This window comes from Littorina saxatilis, linkage group LG3, assembly GCF_037325665.1.
Source record: "Littorina saxatilis isolate snail1 linkage group LG3, US_GU_Lsax_2.0, whole genome shotgun sequence".
Taxonomy (NCBI): domain Eukaryota; kingdom Metazoa; phylum Mollusca; class Gastropoda; order Littorinimorpha; family Littorinidae; genus Littorina; species Littorina saxatilis.
Genome location: NC_090247.1, coordinates 22,839,787 through 22,852,286, shown reverse-complemented (window position 1 = coordinate 22,852,286; position 12,500 = coordinate 22,839,787). Strand labels below are relative to the sequence as shown.

The window sequence follows — 12,500 nt, the reverse complement described above, 5'->3', positions numbered from 1 at the left end:
CGACTTTCAGCTGACTTTTTTTGCACTGACAGGCTGCCGCCATGTCACCAGCGCTTTTATATTTTATTGCCATTTTAGTGTACAATATGACTATTTGACCAATCATGACTGATTCTAGGAGACCCGTTTTATGTTTTATTGTAGTGCACCATGTGACTATTTGACCAACCATGACTGATTCTAGGGGGCCCGTTTTATGTTTTATTGTAGTGCACCATGTGACTATTTGACCAACCATGACTGATTCTATGGGGCCCGTTTTATGTTTTATTGTAGTGCACCATGTGACTATTTGACCAACCATGACTGATTCTAGGGGGCCCGTTTTATGTTTTATTGTAGTGCACCATGTGACTATTTGACCAACCATGACTGATTCTAGGGGACCCGTTTTATGTTTTATTGTAGTGCACCATGTGACTATTTGACCAACCATGACTGATTCTAGGGGGCCCGTTTTATGTTTTATTGTAGTGCACCATGTGACTATTTGACCAACCATGACTGATTCTAGGGGGCCCGTTTTATGTTTTATTGTAGTGCACCATGTGACTATTTGACCAACCATGACTGATTCTAGGGGGCCCGTTTTATGTTTTATTGCAGTGCACCATGTGACTATTTGACCAACCATAACTGATTCTAGGGGGCCCGTTTTATGTCATTGTAGTGCACCATGTGACTATTTGACCAACCATGACTGATTCTAGGGGGCCCATTTTATGTTTGATTGCCAACTTAGTGCACCATGTGACTGTTTGACAATCATGGCTAATTCTATGTGTCCCGTTCAATGTTTTAGCGGTCAGGTCAGGACCCTGTTTCATCATTCTAAAAATAACAAAGACAAACTAAACGTTTGAATTAAACATACCTGGATGACTTATTCGAAGGAATGTCATTTCTTATTTTTAACAATAAAACACTTAACCGTGTTGAAACACCGAAAAGCCACCTTTGTCGGTTTGTTTGTGTGAACAGAATGGCAAGGCACCATACGCACCCTCTCTCTCTGAATGCCATGCTGTGTTCAACTCGCTTGAACATTGCATGATCAGAGTTCTGAATAATCAAATGAAATTGCGTAACTACGTTTACGTTTTACATCATTTTCTGTCTGTGCATGTGGCCCTATATGCAATGAAACATCTGTCTAACGACTTTGAAAATGTCCCCATAAAAACGGTTGCATCCATTCCGTGATGACGTGGGCGTTTCGCTTGATACCGCCCGTGGTGTATGGATACCAGACATGATAATGATATCAACATCTAAATGCAGGATAATCTTTACAGCCATCTGCTATACATGTCTGTTATCATTTGCTTACAGTCAGCATATTATATATGAGTCGTATATTACTTAAAGGTCTCACAAGCCGTTTGTGAAAGATGCAGTGCAGGACACAGCGATAAATAACGAGAACTATTTATTATTCCAAAGTACACCCCTTGATGATAACGATATGATAATAAGAGTCGTAGAGCTAAACTTTGTTTGCCTGTTATGGGGCATTACGTTATCCATGATGGCGTCAGAATTTTGCGTTTTCGGGTCATAGTGCATATAACTTTAGTGTTTGCTACGAGCACAGACTACTAAGCTGCACAAATAAAGCATTTAAGCATTGTGTGATGTACCGTGAATATTACGATATGAATTTGGTATGTTTTTACTCTGCGACAGTCCAGATAACCTGTAAATTGTAACTTTATCCCCATTTCGTAAGAATCTGCATGTACTAGCATGCTAGAGTTGTATTAGTAGCGCTCCAGGAAAACATAAAAAATTTAAAAAAAACATATGTTGGAGTGCACACATATCCACACAGAATGGTTTTTTTTGTTTTTTTTTCGAATTAAGCTTATTTTTTACTTTTGATTGTACGTGACTGTGGATGGTACGTACATATTACTCAGACATGCTTTATTGCATTTGTGTTTGAAAAATATCACTCGTTAATTAAGACGAGGTAAACGAATGTTTCTGGTGATTTATGAAAGTATTAATGCACCCTGCTATTTAAAGGCTATTCATGGAATATAAATGGTGGTTATTCCCTTCAAACTCGCAAAAACGTTCAACCCAAAAAGGCCGCGTCAGACTTCATTAATGGTCGTCGTAAATAGAAGTAAACAAAATACAAGTGGCAGCTACATTTGTAATATATCTACAAATAAACTCTCTTAGAGATAAGACTGTCATGTGTCATTAATATAAATTATATCTACCAAGCATAAGAGTATATAATTATTCACATTGAATTGAAGTGTGAGATAGTGCTCATGCGAGTGTGTGTGTGTGTGTCTGTGTGTGTGTGTGTGTGTGTGTTTGTGTGTGTGTGTGTGTTATGCGTGTGTATGTGTGTGCGTGTGTATGTGTGTGTGTGTATGTGTGTGTGTGTGGGGGGGTGTGAGGGGGGAGTTATCTCTCTCTATTTCCCTCTCTTTCACTCTCTCTCTCTATCTCTCTCTCTCTCTCTCTCTTTCTCTCTCTCTCTCTCTCTCTCTCTCTCTCTCTCTCTCTCTCTCTCTCTCTCTCTCTCTCTCTCTCTCTCTCTCTCTCTCTCTTGTGTGTGCACCTGTTGAGTTTAATTTATATGCAATGTTAACCTTTTGTCGTTTGTTCACACCCCTTCATAAGGGGCTATGACCTATTGAATAAAATAATTATCTGCGTCTGTGTCTGTGTCTGTGTCTGCGTCTCTCTCTCTCTCTCTCTCTCTCTCTCTCTCTCTCTCTCTCTCTCTCTCTCTCTCTCTCTCTCTCTCTCTCCCTCTCTCTGCCACGGCATCTCTGTCTTTGTCTGCGGCAAGCCCTCTTTCGGCACAAAACGCTGCAAGCAGCGCACAGATGACAAATAGCAACACATGCATTTTGCAGCAGGGTTTCATGAAGCGCGCGTAAAAGGGGAATCCCCGGGAGTGCCCATTGCTTGATAAAATTGATAAAAATGAAAATGTAACAAAACCAACAAAAGTGGCTATGTGTCGGTAGCCTTGATATTTATCACTCGTATTATAAAAGTATTTGAAGTGACTTCCACAAGCAGCGAAAACCGGCGCAGAAATTGCTATTTTGACCCATTTGACCAGACAGTACCGACCAACCAGACACTATCTTAACACACGTTCGTCTCCGCGAAGGGTATCTTTGCAAACGTATAGTACTTACTGAATCTTGTTTCTTCCATTTTGATAGTAAACATAACAAATCTGTATATTTTTGAATTCAGTAGATTATGAACATATGATTTTAATGACAACTTGTAATTACTTTTAGGAGAAAACTAATTTACTAATTGTCAAGCTTCCAAACAAAATGCAGGACCATAGTCCGTACTTCGTCGAAGATTGCTTGACCAAAATGTTGAAAAATCAATCAATAGGAGAGACTGGGTGGCCGAGTGGTAACGCACTTGCGCTCGGAAGCGAGAGGTTGCGAGTTCGACCCTGGGTCAGGGCGTTAGCAATTTTCTCCCCCCTTTCCTAACGTAGGTGGTGGGTTCAAGTGCTAGTCTTTCGGATGAGACGAAAAACCGAGGTCCCTTCGTGTACACTACATTGGGGTGTGCACGTTAAAGATCCCACGATTGACAAAAGGGTCTTTCCTGGCAAAATTGTATGGGCATAGATAAAAATGTCCACCAAAATACCCGTGTGACTTGGAATAATAGGCCGTGAAAAGTAGGATATGCGCCGAAATGGCTGCGATCTGCTGGTCGATGTAAATGCGTGATGTATTGTGTAAAAAAATTCCATCTCACACGGCATAAATAAATCCCTGCGCCTTGAATATGTGCGCGATATAAATTGCATAAAATAAAAAATTAAAAAAGTAAAAATAAATCAATGCGCTTAAAACTGTACCCACGGAATACGCGCGATATAAGCCTCATATTGATTGATTGATTGAAAAATGAGAGCGTGACAGTGCCGTCAAAACATTCACTAACCGCCGGATATGACCTCATCAAAAATAGTTATAAAAAAACAATTAAAAAAAAACGTCTGGGTATATTATACTCAAGAACTCTCAAGTTTCATGAAGATCGGTCCAGTTGTTTTCACTGAATCTATAAACACACACACACACACACACACACACACACACACACACACACACACACACACACACACACACACACACACACACACGCACGCACATACACACACACACACACACACACACACACACACACACACACACACACACACACACACACATAAATAGACCTCCACTCTCGTCTCGATTCTTAGTCTTTGTTAGAACATTTAGTCAACACTTGACTGAATGTTAAAACCAGGACTGCTTTCCGTTTTCCAAACTTGAAATCACTCTCTTTTACAAACTATATCCGTCTGAATTGCACGGCATATTTAAACGAAATGGGTATACCTATCAGAAAAGACCTTATAAAGTCATGATTTCTGTTTGTAATTAATGCTGTTTCATAAGAAAATATACTTACCCGCACTAATGAAGACCTGAGTATCCAGGCGGAACACCTGAAAGACATCAGAAGCAAAGAAAAATAAATATTTGATTTTGTGCCTGCTGCAAAACCTCAATGTCTGTCAAGGACTTATCATCACATTGCGCATCAACAACCTGAAAACAACAACACGGATTTAAAGTAAAACAAGGTGCACTGTGGGTAGGAACCGTAATTATGTTTGTAATATCATCATCATAAGCAGCAGCAGAAGCATCATCATCTTCAACAATGTCAACGTCTTTGTTGTTGTTGTCATCGTTATGACCATGAGTAATGGTAACCTCAAGCCAACCAGATTTCCCTTGAAAGACGCAGCCCTGTAACCTCAAGCCAAACAGTTTCCCCTTCAAAGACTCAGCTAAGAGACCATTCTAGAAGAAAAAATGATCTACGTACTTTCTTTCTTCTGTCAATCAGTGCAAATGTATGGAACGCAAACACTGACTTTTTATCCAGAAAATTAAATACGGATCGTGTTTGTCATTGCGAGGTCCTTTCCTGGATGTTTTGATGTCATTCTGTTTAGGTACTGGTGAATCATAACTGAATTATAAGAATATGATTGAGAGTTTTTGTTTTTTGTTTTTTTGATAAGTTTTCACGGTAAGTGGAATGCGAAGAGAGTGAGCCAACAGATGCGAGTGGATGGAAGTATGGTATTTGATTAAACGCCCAACGGACCACAATGGTGTGCTTGGCAAAACAAAACAATGCAGTATTTAACCTTATGACGGCATCCAAAGTATGAGGATATCTTTTATCGAAACGTGACCGGCTACCAGTCTGAATCTCTGTTGCTTTTGTGCAAATGCATGTCCGATTACGCGAAATGTTCCACAACAAGGAGAAATTCGTTCTTGGAAGTAGTTAAAAATAAGTTTCAGTTTCTTTTCCTCTTTCAATGGCATGACGGAACGCAGCACGCAGCGCATATAAGGCCTATTTTAGAAGCAGACGGCCAGTTTTCCTACTCAACAAACAGATAGACTGCTCACGTTGCAAAATTCAAAATCAAGAAGCAAGAATGTGATGCAGATAGTGAACCTAGCTTCGGAAATCGTCATGTTGCCGTCAAACCATTCTTGTGTTTGTGGGTTTTATTTAAATTTCAACGGCAAATACTTACGAAGAGAAGCAGCACAGCGACGATGGCTACAGTAGTTGACTTCATGGTTGTCAGACAGCGAAATAAACTCTCTTTCACTCGTCCCGGACACACTAGGTAGTTTCAAACTGCAGCGACCAAAAACAAATTCAACAAATCAGTAAACAAATACAAATTCATGTACACGATAAACACACACCAAAATACTAGAGCTCCGTTGTCATTACGATACATCCGTCTCTGGCAGAATCAAACCAAACGAGAAAAGCCGGTGTCGTGAGATCCATTTCGGAAATCCCGCTGTCTGATTATGATAAGAATTTGTCTTCAGGACTGCAGAAGTGTTGTAGAGAACAAACAAAAATGTCAATCACTTAAAACATAGTTAGTTTGCACCGGGACAATGTCTTTGTCTCATTTACTGTGAACACGCTTACGTGTGCTATGTTATTACTACTGATGCAGGTGTCGATCGCTAGAGCGGTCAAGAACGTGTTTTTTTCGTCAATCTGTTGTGGGTATTATGACCAAAAGCGCTGTATTTCAGCAATGACTCATTGGATTGCTTTAAAACTGTCAGAATATTTTACCGACATACCAGACGTACATGTAAACCCTTGATTTATAAAAAATGTAAAACATTTTACAAATCACGGGGCGCGCCCCGCGATTTGTAAAATGTTTTACAAATCACGTAAATGCGCCCTATATTTTCTTGTCATCTCCAAAGTTAAGGGATCTATAAGTTGTTGTTTTTTGTGTGGTCATTACTTTATTGTCCCATCGCTGGGTAATTCGGGTCGCTTCCTCCCAGTGGAAAGCTAGCAGCAACAGAGTCGCGCTACTCCAAAGTCAAGGGATCTGTTAGAATTTTTTTTCCATTACTTTATTGTCCCATCGCTGGGAAATTCGGGTCGTTTCCTCCCAGTGGAAAGCTAGCAGCAACAGAGTCGCGCTACCCCAAAGTCAAGGGATCTATTAGATTTTTTTTATGCTGTGATCCGGAAACAATTTTAAAACCCGTTATAGAATTGTTTGCAAGTATACAAAACAAATGGTTTATACAAACACAGCCAAAGTGTCATTTAGGTATAAGCACTGACGTAAATTTGCAAAGCCTGTTAACACACTTGACATTGTTAGGATGAAATCTGTGCCAATGTGATGCCCAGCCAAGCGTGATCGCAGCATGTTTTCAGAGCAAGGCGACGATCGCTGGTTGTGCAAAACGGCGTAAACGTTGCATTTTTATCTCATGTGTTTGCTTGACCAGCAAACGTACGCCAGGGGTTACATTCAAATGAAACTTAGCCAGTGCCTGTATGAGTCATTTGTCTGTGGACATGTGAAGTCATTAATTTGTTGGACACAAGTGGACAATCCGATTGCAGTTTGTAAAACTTTTTTCCGGAACTATGCGTAACATTTCAACAGGTATCTCTAGCATTCCAGCAATTTTACGCGAAGTGGGACCAGTATCTTTGCACAATATTCGAACATTTTCAAAGCAATCCCCCTAAATGATTGCTGAAATTCAGCTCTTTTAGCTATGAGTACCCCTCGTAATTGACGAAACAACTCTCGATTTTGACCGCTCAAGCGATCGACACCTCCATCATTAGGAATAGCATAGCTCACAAAATACGCAAGCTGTTTTTAGTCCAACACCCCTGTAAAAAAAATTTAAATGATTAGCATTAATCAAAAATGTTTTTTTTTTAAACAAGTGCTTATTTGTTGGTTGAAAAATAAGGAAATGATTCAGAGAGCTTTACATGGAGAAATGTTTTTGATTACAAAATATCCTACCCCCTATTGGCCCCTCCACATCCTCACAACATCAACTGTGACGTCTCACATCATTTAAATACTGCAGTTCCACTATTCAAAGACTGAAACCGCACATACCTTGTTTGGTCTTCGAGATATCCACTCAAGTCTGCCAAGCTAAGGAGAAAACGCATAGACTTTATATTCAGCTGTCGTCACGTGCAATAAAACGGGGATCTTGGAAAAGGGATAAACGCTGATTAGGTGGTGTAAAATGCGTCAAAAACAGTGATTTCAATTGTGTTTTTTTTCATCCACACAACAGCTGGAAAAATGCATATCCTAAACTGTCCACTTACCACCGTGCACACACACACACACACACACACACACACACACACACACACACACGCACACGCACACCCACCCACATACACACACAAACACACATGCACGCACGCACGCACTCACGTACGCACGGACGCACGGACACAAACACAAGCACGCACACACACTATTTTTTTAATCGGTTAGAGAAAATTCGATTAAAGGCACAGTGCAGCTCACAGCCTTCGTTTTGCGTTTTTGTTGCAGCTGAGTGCATTTACAGTTCAAAAATCCTCCTATGGTAGTAAAACAAACCCAAAACTACCCAACGACGACATCTGTGAAGCTCGACAGTTTCTTGTTCACGCGAGTGCATAAATTAATCTAGTTATTACGTGGTGTTTGGCCAGAGTTCGATTCAACTGAGTGATTCCGGCCTCCATTTTGTTTTACACAAACTCATGATGACGTCTGACATAGTTTGCTAGTGACGTGTCTTTTTGTGCATGATGTGGTGATCTACCTGATCTAAATTTAGATCCAAAAATAGGTCAAGACCAGCCGGGTCCGAGTACGAAATTAATTCGTAAAAAAATCGCAGTTCTTGACTCTTTGGGTGCAAGTCAATGAAACTTGGTAGTTCTTCTAACGGATAGCTGCCTGAGGAATGACTAAAAGCCCCAGGGGCTCCGTGCACCTGGATTTAACAAGTTCAGTGCCTTTAAATGACTACTACCGTAAAATCCCTAGCAAACGCCCAGTATCTAGCAAACGCCCACCCCCCACTTTTGGCTAAAAGTTGTGCAGAGGGGTCACTACCTAGCAAACGCCCACCCTTGTTTTGCTTTAAAAATAATTTGTTTTAAGACATTCGGCCTCCTTTATCTACGATTTTTGCCCACTGTTTGACGATTCGCCGGTTTTTTCTTCTTCTTTTTTTCTATCACAGAACGTTGATCTTTATTTCTGTAAACAAACGGTGTGTTTATTTTTCATTAAAATTGCATAAATCACATGTTGTATCACTTTTTTTTCTCTTGTGAAAATGTGATGACACTTTATCTTGCAAAGGGGTGTATACCTAGCAAACGCCCACCCCTTACTTGTACCCGAAATCTGTGCAGAGGGGGGTGGGGGGGGGGGGTGTGTGGGCGTTTGCTAGGGATTTTACGGTACATATATAAGGTGGTAACTTATCAAATAATTTGTACGCGTTCGGACAAAAAGTGGTGGATTCAACCAGATGCACTTTGGAAATGACGCACTTTTTCCTCACCCTTATGCGGCCAGGTTCCTCTTTTTCTGCCACTCGCCGTCATGGCACGGCTTCGTGTTTATCAATTAGGTATGGGTTACCTCCCTTTCTTGAGAAGTTCGAGATGATTAAGCAAATGGTTTTACGTCATCACTTTACGCCCTTTGAGAATGAAAATGTATGCTTGCATGACAAGAGTTACCTCCCTTCCATGAATAAAAAAAACCCAAGAGATTGATTCAAGAACCTTCGTAAAAATTCTAGCTAATGTTGGTCATTGCTAAATCAGTTATTACCACCAACATTGTTTTACCGTTTATTGTTAAAGAAATAACTTTCACATGAGTTATCTCCCTTCCTTGGGAACATTTTAGATACTTGAGCAGTGGGGACCCGTGGTGTGTTTCTGATCTCCCCATCAAACATGCCTGCATACTCAGAGTTACCTCCCATCATTGTATAGAACCAAGTAAGAGTTACTTCCCGTCGCTTCTAGAAATTTCCGGAACTATGTGTTAAATGTTCTTTCTTAATTTCTTCCCGTCATAGAAGCAAAAGAGAGTCTCTAATATCACTGGCATGATGTGCTTGCTTCATGTGAACGCTAGGCACTTAACTGGTCTTGCACTATTTTGGCTGTTATTGAAGGGGAGGTTCATAATCTGAGGGAAGGAAACAATGAATCAAGAAACTAAACCCCAGCTGCACATCTGCGGCCCCTAGGCAATGTGCACGCACACTATCTTGTTCCTGTCTCTTGCAATCTCTGAGGTATGGCGACCACACACACATACACACACACACATACACTCACACACACACACACACACACACACACACACACACACACACACACACACACACACACACACACACTTACATCCATTCTTATTTGTATACTAGAATTCGGGGCCCGGCTTCGCCCGGAGCGGCCTCAAAAGCATTTGAAGGCATGTGCTGGCCACTGAGAGTGTCATCAATTCCCACTTGCATGTTTTTTATGGAATGTGTTACCTCCTTTTCTTGGGAAAATTCCAGATAATTGACCAGCAGGTTCAACTGATCATGATACACCCTTAGATGCGGTATGCTGGTATGATAAGAGTTACCTCCCGTCCATGGATAACAAAGCAAGAGTTACCTCCCTTGCACTATATATGCTCACTGATCTGAAAATAATGGATAGCGCACAGCCAATGAAACAGCGTAACCAGAGTGCCGCCATCTTACTGCACCGCCACACTGACAAATAGGTCAAAGGGAAATAATCGTAGTTTCGAGAGTTGACAGGAGTCTTCTTTCACTGTATTGAACGGTGTCCCAAGATGGCGGATCCGGTGGCGTCAATGTTTTGATAGCCAATATATTTTTAGATCAGTGTAAATACTTTACTCAACAACATGGAGGTTAATTATCTGAGAAAGGAAACACTGAATTAGGAAACTAAAAGCCAGGTGCACATCTGCGGCTCCTAGGCAGTGTGTATGCACATTATCTTGTTCCTGTCTCCTGCTATGGCGACCACAGACACACACGCACACACACACACACACACACACGCACGCACACACACACATACACACACACACACACACACACACACACGCACGCACACACACACACATACGTGTCTGAGGGGGGATATCTGGACATTTGCCGTAAAGAAATATGTGTTATATCTGGACTTGTTTATTTCTAAAGCTACAGACACGGAGTGCGAGTGTAAACATGTGTTAGACTTTAAGAATACTTTTTGAGATTTAAAAAAAAAAACCCACTCATTATTGAAAGTTACTCACCCAAAAATAGAGATTCTGAAACACGTGTTATATCTGGACATCTGCCACCTAAAAGTGAGTGATAGCCGGACATATGACCGGAAAGCTGTAAATACTATCAACTTTATGAAAATGGCGTTACATATGCGTGGTAGTACAAAAAAGCTACCAGTATTCCCAAATTCTTTTTTTTGACAGGGACAAACCAAGGGGAACTTTAACGCCTCTCGGCGTATTTTTTTGAGACAAATGTCTCCGCAGCTGATAGTTGGTAGTCTTTATTGGATGTCGTTATTCAAATGCAATCCCTCAGAGACAGAAAGCTTAGAAAGGAATTACGTTGTATTGTTTTCCTGCTTTGCCTGGCTCAGGTCGGGAAATTCAGGACCGAAATGACCCAAGGTGCAACTCATTCCTTTTGATGAGTTTCAAGTTTCTCATATAAGTTTTCGCAGCTGTTGGTAGACTTTATTGGATGTCGTTATTCAAATGTAATCCGTCAGAGACAGAGAGCTTAAAAAGGAATTACGTAATTGGTAGACTTTATTGGATGTCGTTATTCAAATGCAATCCGTCAGAGACAGAAAGCTTAGAAAGGAATTACGTTGTATTGTTTTCCTGCTTTGCCTGGCTCAGGTCGGGAAATTCAGGACCGAAATGACCCAAGGTGCAACTCATTCCTTTTGATGAGTTTCAAGTTTCTCATATAAGTTTTCGCAGCTGTTGGTAGACTTTATTGGATGTCGTTATTCAAATGTAATCCGTCAGAGACAGAGAGCTTAAAAAGGAATTACGTAATTGGTAGACTTTATTGGATGTCGTTATTCAAATGCAATCCGTCAGAGACAGAAAGCTTAGAAAGGAATTACGTTGTATTGTTTTCCTGCTTTACCTGGCTCAGGTCGGGAAATTCAGGACCGAAATGACCCAAGGTGCAACTCATTCCTTTTGATGAGTTTCAAGTTTCTTAAAAGTTTTCGCAGCTGTTGGTAGACTTTATTGGATGTCGTTATTCAAATGTAATCCGTCAGAGACAGAGAGCTTAGAAAGGAATTACGTAATTGGTAGACTTTATTGGATGTCGTTATTCAAATTACAAACCGCCACAGACAGAAAGCTTAGAATGTTTTTGTTTTTGTGGTTTTTTTGCGCATGAAAAGACTTCAGGCCAGATTTTCTTTACAAAACCGGGGAGGTAGGGTAGGGGAAGGTTTTTTGTTTTTTTGAGCATGAAAAGACTAGGTGTCTAAAGCAGAGTTCCACTATACTTTTTGGTTTGAAACGTTCACAAATGCTTTGGGTATTACCAAATGTAGGCAACTAGATGCTACAATGAATATATATATTTTTCAAATTTCCCTTGTTTTAACCTAATTTCTTGGTTAAAACTTGTCTAAATTTCTAAATTCTTTCTTAATAAATATCAATTCTACACTTTGGCCTTAAATCAAAGTGTTTCCCTTCACAGATATCCTCTTGGGGTTGTCAGATGAGGGTAGTCTCCCATGCCAACAGAATCTACCATTCAGAGAATGGTTTGCTTCTTAGTTGGATACCATGGGTTGACAACTCTCGCCATCAGTACCACCTGACCACTGATGAGACACAATAGTGTCGAAACACGTGTCTGGTCTAGGTACAAATACAATGGTCCTCCTCAGGACTAGATTACCTTGCGATACGTCCCCCACAAAGGGACTTTGCTCTGTAAATCTCGGTCCCCCTTGAGGAGGATCTGATGCTCCCAATAGGTTGTCTGTGAAGGGAT

General features: G+C 40.7%; 2 protein-coding genes across 2 annotated transcripts in view; both read right to left on the bottom strand.

Annotated features, from left to right (window-relative positions):
• The window catches only part of LOC138961910 (uncharacterized), a 13,107-nt gene extending 5,447 nt beyond the window's left edge, over positions 1 to 7,660 (bottom strand). Inside the window, exons 1-3 of the mRNA XM_070333583.1 lie at positions 7,511 to 7,660; positions 5,624 to 5,730; positions 4,471 to 4,507 (exon numbers count right to left, since the gene is read on the bottom strand). Coding sequence (XP_070189684.1) covers positions 4,471 to 4,507; positions 5,624 to 5,668 — 82 coding nt within the window. The 5' untranslated portion in view covers positions 5,669 to 5,730; positions 7,511 to 7,660. The remainder of the gene's footprint in view (positions 1 to 4,470; positions 4,508 to 5,623; positions 5,731 to 7,510) is intronic.
• The window catches only part of LOC138961133 (mucin-2-like), a 198,846-nt gene that overhangs the window by 119,455 nt on the left and 66,891 nt on the right, over positions 1 to 12,500 (bottom strand). The gene's annotated exons all lie outside the window — the stretch shown is intronic.